The sequence below is a fragment of the Rhodamnia argentea genome, chromosome 2 (assembly GCF_020921035.1).
Source record: "Rhodamnia argentea isolate NSW1041297 chromosome 2, ASM2092103v1, whole genome shotgun sequence".
Classification (NCBI taxonomy): domain Eukaryota; kingdom Viridiplantae; phylum Streptophyta; class Magnoliopsida; order Myrtales; family Myrtaceae; genus Rhodamnia; species Rhodamnia argentea.
In genome coordinates, this window is record NC_063151.1 from 19312998 (window position 1) to 19328656 (window position 15659).

At 37.9% G+C, this 15659-nt stretch overlaps 2 protein-coding genes across 4 annotated transcripts; both read left to right on the top strand.

The window, feature by feature from the left end:
• Positions 1–449: 449 nt before the first annotated feature.
• LOC115739612 (kinesin-like protein KIN-7N) lies at positions 450–8011 on the top strand. Of its 3 annotated transcripts, none has more exons than XM_030672801.2 (18): positions 450–736; positions 844–933; positions 1106–1224; positions 1339–1452; positions 1542–1623; positions 1701–1768; positions 1857–1928; positions 2016–2158; positions 2234–2336; positions 2418–2498; positions 3120–3188; positions 3253–3312; positions 3406–3558; positions 4141–4425; positions 4677–4760; positions 5719–5877; positions 6077–6343; positions 7407–8011. In XM_030672801.2, exons 1-18 carry the CDS (start codon positions 592–594, stop codon positions 7869–7871), a joined length of 2559 nt encoding a protein of 852 aa, XP_030528661.1. In that variant the 5' UTR covers positions 450–591; the 3' UTR covers positions 7872–8011. The 3 variants fall into 3 exon arrangements, with proteins under 3 accessions (XP_030528661.1, XP_030528662.1, XP_048131100.1); XM_030672802.2 differs by having other exon boundaries at positions 7431–8011; XM_048275143.1 differs by lacking the exon at positions 4677–4760.
• A 2663-nt stretch (positions 8012–10674) lies between these two features.
• LOC115739646 lies at positions 10675–12118 on the top strand. The gene is made up of 3 exons (XM_030672859.2): positions 10675–11157; positions 11319–11424; positions 11511–12118. Exons 1-3 carry the CDS (start codon positions 10675–10677, stop codon positions 12071–12073), a joined length of 1152 nt encoding a protein of 383 aa, XP_030528719.1. The 3' UTR covers positions 12074–12118.
• The last annotated feature ends 3541 nt before the right edge of the window (positions 12119–15659 follow it).

A 15659-nucleotide genomic window follows, 5' to 3' on the forward strand; every position in this document is an offset into this window, starting at 1 on the left:
AAATAGAGTTTTTCTTCAAAATAAAATGATACAAAAGTAACTTTTGCCCCTTAAAAGTCATGTGCATTGCACATGATAGCAGAGATATATGGCGGGGAATTTTTGGAAAATAAAAGTATTAGGGGATAAATACGAACGTCCACAACCCTAAAAAATTTCAGAGGAATTTGTTGTAATTTCCCACAAAAGTTGAAAAGGCTGACGCTGAAAAGGGGGGCCACTAGAACTTGGGCTTTCATCCCACAAAAACGGCCCATTTACATCGTAATTTTAGAGGCCCAAGTCATCATCGCCTTATGGGCCCACTAAAACTGGGCTTTCATCCAGCAAAATGGCCCATTTACATCATAATTTTAGAGGCCCAAGTCATCATCATCACCTTCCGCTTCCTGAAGGGCTTCAAGGTAAAATCCCGCTCGGCACCCAAAATAAGCAGACCGAAGCGCGCTCGTATCTCCAATTCAAAACTCCACGCGAAGCTTCTCACTTTCGTATCTCACTCTCCTCCAGATTTTGTAGATCAGAGAAAGAAGAGACGGTCAGCACAGCGGAGCAGATCATTCCTCTCTCCTGTACATTCGCGGGACACCGATGGAGAAGATATGCGTAGCGGTGAGGGTGAGGCCGTTCATGGCGGAGGAACCCTTCAATGGCACTTTCTGGAAGGTCGAGGACAAGCGCATCTCCCTCCACAGGCCTCACGGAACTCCCGTCTCCGGCCTCTCTTTTGCATTTGGTATTGATCTCTTCTTTTTCTTCTGTTTTATAGTCTTTTGGGCTTTAATCTGGCCGCGAAAAATTACCAATCTTCGGCTTTTCAATTTGGGTTTGGTGTCGCGCCAGATCACATCTTCGACGAGGGCTGCACGAATGCCGCGGTTTACGAGCTCCTCACGAAGGACGTAATCCACGCCGCAGTTGAGGGTTTCAATGGTACGTTGGCTTTGCTAAGATCTTACTTCTTTGGGTCGAAGTGTAATTATACAGTCTCAAATTCAGCTCGAGCTTGAAACAAATGAGATTGATTTCACGCGGTCCACTCGATGTGGGGTAGTTTCTTGTTGAATTGAGCTGGAGCTTATTGTTGTCTTGGGTATAATCTCAGGAACGGCATTTGCATATGGACAGACTAGCAGTGGGAAGACTTTCACGATGAATGGCTCAGATGCTGACCCTGGAATTATCCGCCTCGCTGTTAGAGATGTATTTGAGAAAATAAGCACGGTAATGCCCATATAGCGACTTCAGTAGTTGATAATTGGCTGCTAGTGTCCTGCTCGTAAGCTTGTTTTTTTTTTTTTTTTTTAATGCTGTTTCGGTTGGGCCTTTTGTTACCAGATGACAGACCGTGAATTTCTAATCCGTGTATCCTACATGGAGATATACAACGAAGAGATAAATGACCTTCTTGCTGTGGAGAACCAGAAATTGCAGATACATGAAAGCTTAGAGGTGTGGACCATTTTAGTTTTTGGTTTAGTCTAGATAAGTTCTTTGAACGAATTGAATAACCTCTGTATTCCGGTTTTCTTGTTTTGTAGAGAGGCATTTTTGTTGCAGGCCTTAAAGAGGAAATTGTTAACAATGAGGATCAAGTGCTTAAGCTTATAGAGTCAGGAGAAGGTTTGTTGAAAAGTACTAAAAAACGAGGTCCTTCTCTTCATTTCCTAGTACTAGAAACTGAGCATAGTTTCTTACAGCCAATAGACACTTTGGCGAAACCAACATGAATGCTCGAAGCAGTCGATCTCACACGATATTTAGAATGGTATTTCTCACTATTCAAATTTTTTTGTGGCCATTTCACTTTCTTTGGATTTATTCATACTGATATGGATGGACACTTTGCACTTCAGGTCATCGAAAGCAGAGCAAAAGACATAAGTGGCGATAACTCCACCTCTGATACTATCCGAGTCTCGGTCTTGGTTTGTATCTCTTTTCTAGCGAAGCTAAGATGCAACTGTCCACATATTCAATCACCAGTCCTTCTAATTATCTTTGTTTGAATCTAGAACTTAGTGGATTTAGCTGGCTCTGAGCGTATTGCAAAAACTGGAGCTGGTGGAGTACGTCTAAAGGAAGGGAAGCACATTAACAAAAGCTTGATGGTTTTGGGTAATGTCATCAATAAACTAAGTGAAAGTGCCAAGCAGAGGTACTTACTTATCTCGTGTTTCTTCCAGTTCAATGTTAAACTATCTCTTGCTGATCTGTGCAATCTTTAATGCAGAGGACACATTCCTTATCGTGATAGTAAACTTACTCGCATTCTTCAACCTGCTCTTGGTGGTAATGCCAAGACATCGATTATATGCACTATAGCTCCAGAAGAGGTACCATGGGGCAATTATGGATGTTGCAAAGCTTGAATGATGTTATCTGACCAAACTGATAAAGAGTGCAACTTTATACAGGTTCACGTTGAAGAAACAAAAGGTACTCTTCAGTTTGCTAGCAGAGCCAAGCGCATTATAAACTGTGCTCAAGTAAATGAGGTACTAATCTTCATGCAGAAATACCCTTTTGTCACCTCAAACAAATCCCATTTCTTGGAAAACCATACTCCGAAATCACAGTGCTAGAAGTATTTGCTAGAAGTTTCTAGGATAGTACAGTGTCTTTGGCAATATTGTACAAGCTTCGTTAGATTTGGAAGATTGGGCTGCTCATATTTCTTGTTTGGATCCTTGAGTTTCTTGTGCAAGAATGAATTATTTGCTAGGTACTACACCTGCGGGAAACCTTTTTGTCAAGGATTCTGACATTTTTAACAAATGCAAAGTCATGAAACAATGACATACAGCAGAAGACTTGTGCCAATTATTGAGGCCATCAAGAAAATTATATATGCTTGTCTTGTTGGATTGTTAAAAAAGAAGTTCTTATTTCCCAGGAGTGACATCTTTCTATTATTGAAAAGAATGGAGAAAAATCTAGACCTGAAAGTTATGGTTATTAATTCAGCCAGCCTCCATGTCATGACATTCAAGTTACTTGATTTTTTGTGTATTACTCTATGTCTGTTGCAATACCTTCATCATCAATGTAAGTTCCCATCCTTCTTCTTTTCCTTGATATTGGTTCATTTCAGCTAATTATGGTTGGTATTGTCTTAGATTTTGACAGATGCTGCCTTACTGAAGAGACAAAAGTTAGAGATAGAGGAGTTGCGCAAGAAACTTCAGGTGAGGGGCATTACTGCTAGTACTTAAATTAGGATTGCACAATTTGACATGGAGAGTTCTCTAGGGATCTCGTGCTGAAGTGTTGGAGCAAGAAATCCTTAAATTGCGGAATGAAATGCTTAAGGTAGGGTTTTCCTCTTTGGAGCGTGGCTGTTGTTTGAAAAAGGTGGATATGTTAATTTTATCATTCACTTATTAGCATAGCTATTTTTTCTAGTATGAAGTTGAGCGTGAGAAACTCGAAATGGAGCTAGAAGAGGAGAGGAAGTCGCATAAAATACGTGAAGAATGCATCAGGGAGCAACAGATGAAGATTGACAACCTTAGTACTCTTTTCCCCTGCTCCGACTGCGATAGGAATTCTAGCCAGGTATAGTTTGATGAACAAATAATCTTTAAGTTCACTATAGATGCCTTTCTGGCTCCATATTTCTTTATTTAACTGCCTTATTGTATCCATCCGCTACTTTTTTCTGCTCTCTCTATCACGGTTCAATTCTGATGCAATGTTTCAGATGATCTATCTCAAAATATTGAAGCATGCGATTTCACATAGGGCAATCCCATAATACCAGACAATGCTATTCTGTGAATGTACCATCGTGAATTCATTTTATTAGATGTATTGCTTTGCCAGAGGTAGGATAATCCAGTTTTCTGCAAAAAAGGATGGTGGCTGTAAAACGTGCAAGTTTATCGTAATGTGACATTCAAGATTCTTAGGAGCATTGTTTCTGATGCAATAGAGAAAATCCAATTGAGATTGGTTAATACAGTTTGCAAAGTACAGCCACTCCTGCTTGTGTAACTACCTGTATGGATTAATGTGCTTCTCCAAAAATACTAGTTCATACCTGAACTTTGTCTTGATCATGAATATGCTTTGAGGAACTTGTCTTGTTTCTCGCTATTGTTGCGAAAGATAATGAGGTTTCTCCACTTCTTGGGACAGGATTCCGCAAAAGAGAGCCTTATGGATGAATTTAATGACAGTAACAGTATTTGTCAAAGTGACTTCAGAACACCTTGCCAAAAGGCAGGTCCTGGTAATTATGTTGTCAAGCGATCAAACTACTCACGGCTGGTTGAATGCAGCCCACTTCCGGATCCACTAAACAACGTTGCTGATGAAGAAACGTGGTTCCAAATGAATAAAGGTTACATTGCTGACCTAGACACAATCCACATGACTCCTGCTAGAAAAGTTCAATCCTTCCCTCCAGCTAATGAGACTCCAGTGAGTTACTCTCATTCATCTATCTTCACTCAGATTTTCATCCTCAGGAACCCTCCAGCCATTTGGTTTATGAGAACAATACTTGCCAATATTTTAGAAGTTTTCTCTTTATTTAATAGTCCGTTAAACTTTCAGAATTATATCGTTGATAACATGACAGTTGTGAAAATAGACTGGGATATGACCTTTTAAACTTACTTTGCATTGGTGAAGCTTTATATTACATATGCATTTTCACCCGAACTTTTTAGGGCACGGATGAGAGCTACAGAAAAGAGCTTGAAGACCTCAGGAGACAACTAGAACTCGCTGTTGAAGAGAAAAATGATCTTAAGGTTAGTGTGGACCATGAAATAGATCTCATTCAGCTATTTTTGGAATCTCAAATACAAATAACTGGTCTCTTCAAAAACCCATTTTTTCTCTAAAGATGAGCCGTCATATTGGCTTCAGAACATCCGCTAATTCCATTCAGCAATTCTGCTTTTCATACAGTGCTTCCCTGAGAGAATAGTTCCCTCTTATTACAAGCAACTTTACCGCTTCACCAAAATTAGTGAACAAGAATCTTTAAGTTGTACATCTGCTGTCGTGATGGCATAGTTCTTGAATTTGCTGCTTCTTTGTTTTAGATCAGAATGAAAACATTTAGCATCTGGCCTGAATTATCTGCTACTTGCTCTTTTTTCTCAAATCAGAAGGAAAATTGTCCAGCCTTTTTGGGGTGACTTGATGTGATCATGTCATGCTGCCAATGGAACTAGAACTGACTTGCTATTGGTCAGTCTAAATTTTGGGCTTTTTCCCTTTTTTTAGTGGGGTGGGAGGTGGCGACTTGCAACTTAAAGTACATGAATATATTTGGTCACTGCGCAAAGTTATCCTACCCAGAAATTGATTCCTTTTTTAATGTGTAGATATTACCGACAATCAGTAGCCGGGCTGTGTCGTATTTTGATGATTCTATGAAATGAGTATTTAGGACCTCACACCATTTTATCGGGAAGTCAGGGACTCATTAATTTGTTGGGGGTGATTAACATGATGATACTCAAAACATTTGCTTGTAATAGCAATGGTAGAGAGATGTGGATACATGGCATGGTAACTCTAGATTTTCCTTACTTTCGCATTGTATAACTCTAATATGGTATCTTGCCAAAGTCATTATAGATATATCAGTTAGACTTATAGGTGTTGTTTGTTTTCCTTCTTGTGAAGGTTGCTATCTGATACGTCTCATTTGAATTTTCTGCTTATGCTTGAGTTTATGCTGATTCTCCTGTTTGACAGAGAAAACACATGGAAGACGTCCAACTGAATAAGCAATTGATTCAGGAGCTTTCTGAACTGCAAAAAGAAGCTTGTCTTTTTCAAGATGTCCCTAAAAGACTGACCGAGTCAGTTGTAAACTGCAAAGATGCACATGCGGATGTTCTGTCAATTCTGCAGGTGAAACATACACGAAACTTATCTCCAACACCACCACCACCACCCCCCTCCCAAAACCCAACCCAAAAAACACACACACACCAAAGAAAGAGTTATGAGCCTAGATTATTGAGCTCAGCATCATATGTATCTGTCCTTTACTCTTGGGGATGACAAACTCCGACAGTCATTATTTTGCCTTTATTTGCTGTATTGGCAGAGTATTGTTGGTGATGGGAAATCTTCAGTTGGGAGGTTGCTTTCCAACACAGGTGACATTGGCAACAATCTTTTTTCTACTCTGGAAGCCCATTTCTCAATGTTTATGGAGGATCATAGATTATGCTCCACGGACGATTCATCATTGCAAGAACATTGCAGAAAGCTCTGTGAAAAATTAAATGATACAGTTCTATCATTGGCATCAAAGCCTCCATCAACTGAAAGTGAACATGGGAGGAGCTTTTCATGCAACTCGGCGTGCAAGGTAGATGTCAAGTCAACACTATTGAGATATCACTTGTTACTGGCTGTTTTAGTTTCCATCTTGATGCTAGGATATTATTTTCTTTGACATGATAGCATGTCTCTATGTGCTGCTTCATGATGATTTACTGGAAAAATAGGCCAGTCTGGAACTCATGGCTGAGTTATTTATGAATTTGGCAAAAGCTACACACTTTTTCTCTTCTCTTTGCAGTGTTCTCTGATCAACTTCTCATTGCAAAAAAGAAGAAAAAAAAAATAATGAAATAGTAATGGAGATTTCTAATGTGAAATTGCAAGTGGAACTTGAAATGTTTAGTGATAATCGTGAACATTCTCTTAAAAAACATATGTGCGCATTATCTCGCATATAGTAGATAAGCAATTAAGAAATTGGCAACAGTGGAAAGTAAGCTTGTGAATGTCTCCTTCTTTCAGAAAGGAAACTAATTGACCTAACTTTATTCGTGATGTTTGAAAGCCTCCTTCAAATGGGTTAAATGTTTCATGATTGGAAGCTAAATGAAAATCAGGAGTTTATATTCTGAATGGATCAAATTTGTTATGAATTATTAGTTCTAACATAGGTAGGAGCACTCTATATGGCTGTGTTTATTTGCATAGAACACCCGAGGGTGTCAATTTGGTTGTGTGTTTTGATGAAAAGCAAATGGACATAGCTTTATTTCTTTTATTTGAAAGATTCGTTTATAAAAAATGCAACTATATTTTTGGTTGCGAGGTTGAAGAAGCTCATGAAATTGTTATCCTAGTAGATTAAATTGTATATGAAGTACTAGTGTTAATATAAATAGGGATACGTTTGGATGATCATATATATTTTGTCTTCAAGGCAAGGCTGTCAATTTGGTTATTATTATTCTTTTCCGGTTGCTAGTTTTGCTTCACAGAGCACAAACTTCTTCACCAATCATTCCATGAAATTTGTTTTTCAACAAAGAGGAAGCTAAGTGCGCAATTGCTTTTCGTCAAACTTTCGAAGGCAGTGTTTATCAGAACTTTAACTGAGCAAGTAATAGGATGTGTTGATTGAATCTTGTTAAGATTCTAGTTTGTTATGTGTCAAGGACGGTGATCTGGGAGGAGAAATGGCCGTCTGCAAGGAAAATTTGATTGCTGAAATCCATGCAATCAAGGATAAGTACCATGGCATTCAGAAAGAATTAGAGGAAAGTAACCAGCTTTTGGGGGTTTCCCGAGAAAAATATTGTAGATTGGAAAGAGATTTCCAGTTGTTGAAAGAAGAAAGAGATTCATTGCTCCATTCAGTCTCTGAGTCTACTGCTAAAGTTTCGTTGGCCACTTATCAGAGAGAAAATGTTCTGAAGGACTTGAATTCCGAAGTGCTGAGGAGAAAGAATCTTGAAGGAGAGATTAAGAAGTTCCGTATGGCTTTTCTTGGACGGCAGAATTCGTTAGCTTCTATACAGAGTGAATTAAGATTGAAGGTAGAGAAGATGAGGGATGGTAGTACCATTTCAGTGCCCAAATCTCTTGGAGACTTGTGATCATGAGTCGATGCTTACGGAATGTGCGGTGCTGTTCCTCGCAATATCAATTCTATTGTATCATTACATTATCGTTGACCCATCTATTTACTGAATGAGTATGCCTCCTTATTTTACGTAGTCTAACTCAACATCTTCTACCATTTCATGATGCTACTTTACACACCAGAGAATTAGTAGAGCAAAATAAACCAGTTTTGAAGGCAAATCGGTTATCTGTGAAAGAAAGCAGCATAGAAACGATAGTCAAATCTTTTATTTACTGGGAAACCTATCTCACACGAAGTTATAGGTCTTTGGCTGTCCATTATACTGCGGTTCCTAGATCATATCCTGAACTTGCAATTTTAGTCTAACTGTCTCCTGGGCTTGTATCTTTAACGGGGTTTCTCACATAAATGAGAATAACCTAATTGCAGTATCAATCCTACGATGAGGCAGGCCATAGACTCATCTTTCAGCTTTTGAGGATGCATGCTTATGTGCGCTTCAATCATAGAATGTTCTGTTTCCTTTGTGTGGAATATGCACGTAGATAGAAAGTCACAGGCATGACAAATGATTCGTTTTTGGTATTCACGGCTCACGTCTTGACAGGTACGATGACGAACAGTTTTGGCTCACTTGTCCTCCCGCGTCACCCCATGTTAGGACAAAGTCCTCTTTTAAGACACAAGAAGCACAATAACCAGCTGACACCCTAACCAACTTTCATCTGTTTCCTGGGGTCATCAGGACCAAATGGGTCTCTGCTTTCCATGAACACAACGTTAGTCATTATTAACCCTAAGAACTGCGAAAAGTATTGAAGAAATCTTGAACATATTGTATTGATATCAATTTAGTCCTAAATTTTTCAATTGGATCAATTTATTGTATCCGTCTAATTTATATAGGGACGTGAGAATGCAGCCACCCCAAAAAGTTATAGGCACTTTTAGCCCCATTTAGCTTTTTTGCATGCCATTAAGATGTATTTGAGATGAAGATTGATGGGGATTGAGATAAGGCCATCAGGTTCCACTTGCTCATCAGTAAGCACACAAAGCCTCACGTCAATTAGTAGCAGCAGCAAGCAAGAAACTGAAAGTGCCAATTCACTAGCGGTGCCACTCGTTCTCGAGCATCTGAATTTCTCCCATTTCTTTCATTTGCTTCTCGAAAGTGATATTTGACACTTTCCTTAAGTTTTCACTTTTCCATTTTCTTTTGGCCATTTCCTTTTTTTTTTTTAATTAAAAAGAAGAGGGCCGATTGAATAGACATGATTATTACACAAAATTTACTCGAGAAGGTCCTTTAGTATAGGTACGACTTTTGCATGTTAAAATCAACACAAGAACAAGGGAAGTTAAAATCAACACAAGGACAAGTGAATCCCACATTTTTTTTAACTAATGCTACCTAAGTATTTCCATCCTTTTGGGAAGCCTTTTTGGTGGTGCTCATTGGTTAGATTAAGTGCATACTAAAGGTGATTGGTTCCTAGTGATCGGGTCCTAGTCGGATCCAATCTCACTATAGAATCGGGACCTGGATCGACCGGTCCGGTTCGATTCTCGGGCAATCAAGTGGAATTATGTTACATGTGCTTGAAACACATATTCAGATTTTAAATGTGTAGAAGTACCCTCAATAATTAAAAATTTAAATGGTTTCTTTAAAAATTTTTAAGACACAAAATTAAAATATTAAAAAAAAGTTGGTCCGGTCCGAGCAATCCAGGTGGATGGTTCCACCCCTGGAATCGGGAAGCGAGCCGATAATTATAAATTCCACTTTCATGGAATTAACAACCAAAGAACCGGATTAGTGCGCCTGGCACCGGATCGAACCGACGGGTTCGGTCGGTCAACTTATATGAACTTCCATGAAAATATGAAACCAAAGTACTGCAATTAAAAGACTTTCTAATTAATAGAGCCCAAAGCATGTGATTGATGTCTTATGATACTGATTCAGATAACTCCTTAATCACGATCATGGTCGTGGGGACCCACCCATGTGATGATTACATTCTCATTGAGCCTAGATACTATATTCCCTTTCTGTCTTCATGGAGAAAATGATTAAATTAGCCATCTCATGTTCTACTAAACAGGAGCATGGGAGATTAATTTGGGGCCATACGTACAGGCAGACAATCATGTTCACACAGATATGCATGAATCAAACACAAACATCATGAAATTTGTCGATCCAATTATTTGTAATACACATTTTTTATATTCAGATTGACATTTCAGGTGAAACTGTACAAGTTTTTTAAAAACACCCGGTAGGTCATAGGTCTACTCGTTTATGGGGCTATCCTCAAACACTCACTCCTTTAAAAAGAGCTCTCAGCTAAAGTTAAGAAATTGGCCTCTCTGCTCATCGCTTGTCCATGAGTACCTTCCACATAAGGACAAAACATCCTTGGACCACCTAACTTTTGAGAGAGAAGAAACAGGACAAGAAAGCAATATTTTTCTTTGAAATTGAACAGAAGTAGCTGGATTAAAAAGGGAATCAAACGCACTCCTAGACAAGTTTCTGAGTTCAGTCAATCTTGGGGAGTCATGGGTTGCCCCCATACTTGAAAATGCTATAACACCTACAGATTGGTTGGACCATTCCTCCCCCCCACTCCTTGAAGCCTCAGATTTTGTCAAAATCTTCGTTCTGCCTTGGCTTATATTGTGTCCCAAGCTGACAGATGTGCCTTGCCCATAACATTTAATGCCGCCTGATGGTTGAATCCCGCTTGCTTTCTTGTCTTTCTCTTCCAACATCCTCAAACTTGGTCCCTAGCTAGTACCCCATGCTCGCTGCCCACACTAGCCCCATGGAATCCAGGGCCAAAGATGACAAAGAAAAACAGCTTGGAGAGCTTCTCCAAGAAGAGCAAGAGCCTTTTGTTCTTGAAGTGTATCTGTCCGAGAGATGGTATGCGAACAGGAGTGAATCTTTGAGGAGGTCGAGCAGCGGTGGTCGACCTCCGACGAGTCGAAAGAGCATTGTTCGTCTTTCGAAGTTGCTGAGAACTCTCTACAACAAGGTTGCTTCTTTCAATGAGAAGCACAGACTGAAGAAAGGGGGAAGAGGTGAAGAGACTGGTGTTGCTGGTCATACTACTAAACAGGAAGCCGCTGAAGCCAGTAGATATTCCTTGTCCAGCGACGTGACAACCTACTTTTGTTGCTCTGAGAGCGATAAAGAAGAAAACCCAACTTCTTCAGAAAGCAAACATGCATCATTCGATCCAATCCGTCTTCAGAATTTGAACAACGCGAAAATTGTACAGGTATAGACGCTATCATTTTTCAGTCTAAATGATCTTTTTCTACAGTGTCATGTTACCGAGACACTTACCACTTTTTTGACAACACAAATTTATTGGTGAAGCTATTTAGATTATCATATGCACATAGAGTTTCATAACAATGTGGCACATGAATCGGCCAGGGTGTAAAGGATTCAACGATCCAATGGAGCATAGAGAAGGACAAGGAGCAGTTCAACCATGTCTCGGTGACAAAGCAAGTGAATTACCTCGAGCCTCTTCATGATTGTTAGTATCTTGATCTCTGCCGTTCCTTTTTTATGTTATGGGGAACTATCTTGCTTTTGCAACTAAATATCCTTTGCATTGGACAGGGCAGCAGGATTTGCAGCATTCTCCTGCAAGTCAAGAGGCCAATGCGCCAACTTGCAAAGTTGTCCTGCCAATGACGGTGACTGAAGACTCCATTTTCTCTGCTTCTATCCTGGACATACTATTCCACTGCTTAAAAGACAAGCAAGACTTCACTAGAACAGAAGAAGCAAGCCAGGCCTCGGACTCGAGTGCTTCATACAGGTACTTGAGCTCGAAAATGACATTGCAGCTGACAAAGCTGCTTCTGTTTGATTGTGTGAAGGAGATCGTAGAGACCCATAAGCGAAAGGAGAAGGCGAAGCAACGCAACCCAGTCACCTTGGGGCCCGAGGAGATCGGGAAGCTCTTATGTGACAAGATCGTGGCATGGGGTAGAATGTCCAGGGACGAAATGAGCATGACCGAGCTGTTCTATTCAGATTACGTAGATACTGTAGAAGAATGGGAAAATTGTGTGCCAACAAAGACGCAAATAAGTTCGGAAGTTGGAGATGCCATCATAGAAGAGATCACAAACGAAATTGTCCTAGACATGGTTGATCTTCAATTTCAAAGGATGTGATTACTTGCGACAGCTAACTATTATAGATCCTCACACGTTTGTTTAGACCTCTCATCCATTCTGAGAATTTAATGAGCTGCTCTGAATCCTAAGTGAAAACGCAGTCGTCTTTCTACTGCAAATCCTAACAGGATATATGAAAGACATGGTTTCCTATCTTACAACCCTCTGTCAAAAGAATCTGGTTGGATGTGGAGGATGAGCCTCGTTGCACTTCTCCACATACGGCTCGGTCTTGATGAATGATTGGAGCGATTACAATTTGAAAACGACCCCTAAACTACTGCGAACGACCCAACGAAGTACACCTACGGATTGTATCTTCTACATTCATGCAGCCATCACACTCGGCATACAACCATCACCGACACTCGACGAAACCTTGAATAAACACAGTCCGATCTTCTGGAGTCGACAAGATGGTCGATAATTCATCTGTTCATTATACCAGGTCCTGCAAAACTTTGTGTAACGACTATTATCGAGTTACAGGCTGCTGCGCCAGAACACCCCCACAACCTTCAATTATTCATTATTGAGTAAAAACTACATGAATAATTCAAGCTTCTCCTGCAGCCGTATTATTCAACATGACAAGGGTTCTCCACAACTGCAAACAAGTTAAGTTGTTTGGTTTTGCAAATCCTCAAATGCAGAATAACTTTATCTAGAGGCTCGCTTTATTTCTTGGCCCAGCACCCGTTATCACATTGATTTGACTACATTGTCCATTGTGGATCACACTCTTGATTTAAGATTATTTCTTCCCTTTTTTCTTGGTTTTCTTGTGTTTCAATTTTAGCAGAGACCAAACTACCGTGCGCTCCTCAAAGCATTTCTTAAGGTTATATGTTTGGCTCACTCTAGATTTATATTATTTCTTGCCTTCTTTCTTTATTTTCTTTTTTGATTTTTTTCCTTTTTTTTCTCAATTTGGAATAAAATTGGCGTTCCTATTTTCCAAAAAAAGAAATAGTTTATTTGATAGATAGCTAAATAATTGTGGTGTTAATAAGTTGATATATTTTTTTTCTTATTTTGTACTAGGACGCTATTATTCGAAAAATAACCTAAGCATAAGTAGGAGTGAAAAGAATCTTCTACCAATTTTTGTGCACATTTCATTTAACTATGACATTAACATGTGTCATTATGTTGAAGTCCGTGTATTTTAACTGCACAACTTCAATTTTATTCGGTGAATATATTAGTCCAATAACCATTATTTTTCATGTCATCATTGCATGATGTTTTAAAAGATACTTTCGAAAAAAATTAAAAATATGACAAATTTAAGCACATAAATTATTTTAAAAATGCATTATTATCATGCAAATGCAAAAGAAAATTCTCCCAAAAAATCGTTACATAGAATACTATCTCTGCTTTTTTACGGGTATAATTAGTTGTTGCTAAGAAATTACGAAAATTATAGTCGCGTTATAAGACCACCCATTCAAACCATTTGCAAATACATATTTTTTGTCAATTCTATATGCGTCATAATTTTCAAAGACCCATAAATGAAAGGGAAATTATCCTAATGTACTGCAACAATAACAAGTTGCATATGCAACTTAATAAAAGATTTTGTCTATTCAGCTGCTTGGCTTCCATTCGAAAAGGCTCTCCTCTTAAAAGAAATATTTTATGCGAATCAAACTAAAAACTTTCATTTACATTAATAAGAGAGTCATTATTTACGTAAAACAATATCAAGGAATAATTTTGAATGTCAATGTGAGAAGCTTCAATCTTAGAACATGCCTTTCAAGTTGAATTGTTGCATGCTTGAGTCCCATGTGCCTACTATATTTCACCATGAATTTTGATGGTCTTTGGATATGAGTTTGATTAGAGATCAATGTCTTTCAATTTACATGTCCGACTATTATGGCCATAAATCTTACAAGTTACACATTTCTTTCCCTTCGCAACAATCTCAAATGCAAAAGGATCATGTTATGTAGAAGTTGCTTCTGCTTTAGTTTTTTATTTGAAAATACAGCCTTATGAGATGTAGCTAAGGGCTCATATAAGAAATGATCACTTGCTCTTACAAATTGCTCAATTTACTGTCGAACAACTTTCTACTTCGAAAGTGGCCATTCTCGATACCTTCTTTCCAACTCATGAAGTAGTTGCGGAAATGAATCTTCTTCATTATTTTGCATAATGTCACAATCCAAAAAAGTGCTTATATCAAGCCTCCATTGTTGATTAATCATATCTAGAGGCAAACCATAAAAGAACCAAAATCTCATTTCATGCACACATGGAAGGTCCAGAGATTGCATAAAATGCTCGGCACAAGCAGTTAGCTCAACTCTATTTTTAGCAATGTCATATCGCTTGTAGAACCGATCTAAAGAAAATACCGAGACCCAAGTAATCAAGTTCCTGAAAAGAGGAATACGAAAATGATGATGAATTCTTACTTCACTTGACAATTTGATTTTGATTTCCAAAACGAATCTGATCCAAAAAAGTAATTCTGATTAAAATCATATTTTTTTTATTCTGTTCCCTTGATAATTTGTAGAGAATCAGAACACTTTGAGTAATCGCACAAACTTTCTGTTCCCGGAATGGAAACATTTTTGGTAACTGCATAAATTTTTTGTTCTTGAGAACAACCAAGTGGTGAGAATTCTTTTTTAAAAATTTTTCAGTTTTTTAATTCTTCAAAATGTTATTTAAAATTTTTTTTTATTTAATTTTTTGTATTTTTTTAATTTCCCCCTTTTAAAATTTTTATCTTTTCTTGTTCAATTTTAAAGCTTATTTTTAAATTTAATTTTAAAAAGATGTATTTAAAAAAATTGTTTTTAGTAAATTTTCAAATCTAATTTTAAATTTTTTTAAAGTCCAAAAGTCCATGTGGACTTAATCTTTTTAAAAGTTATTCTTTTTTGTCATTCTCAAAAATGGTTCTTTTTTGCATAATCAACTTTTTTTTATTCTTATTTTTGCTCCAAAACTGTTTTCGGGAACAAAATCGGAATCATTTATGTTACCAAACATATTTTTCATCCTTTTTTGTTTTGAAAAACAAAATCAGAATCGTTGCCAAACATGTCATAATTCTCAACTACAAGGCATGTCATATCTTTAAACTCAACTAAATTCCATGTTGAAAGATGTACATATGCATTCAAAATCGAATGTGCCCCTTCAGCTCTTGAAGAAACAGAGGTCTCAAAATGCATGTACAAGTCTATACAAACAGGCACAAAAAGCTATTTGAAAGGAAGATATGTATTTTTAATGTAATTAAAAACCAATGAATTTTCCATACAATGATCTTCAAATTGCCGAATATTTTCATTATATTTTCACTTCACTTTTGGAGTTCAGAACCTTGGACCAATCAAACAGAAAAAATCTCAATTTCTTCCTTCTTCAAACTAAGATTTATATTTTAGCACAATATACTTCTCAATGGCCAAACTCACAAGAAGTTCACGAAGTATTACAGATAGAAACTTCAATAATATCCGACAAAGACATTTCATATCAGTACAATCAATTACAAAGACACTTGAGCAATTCTTTGTTAACACCATGAATATAGGATGTGAGAAAA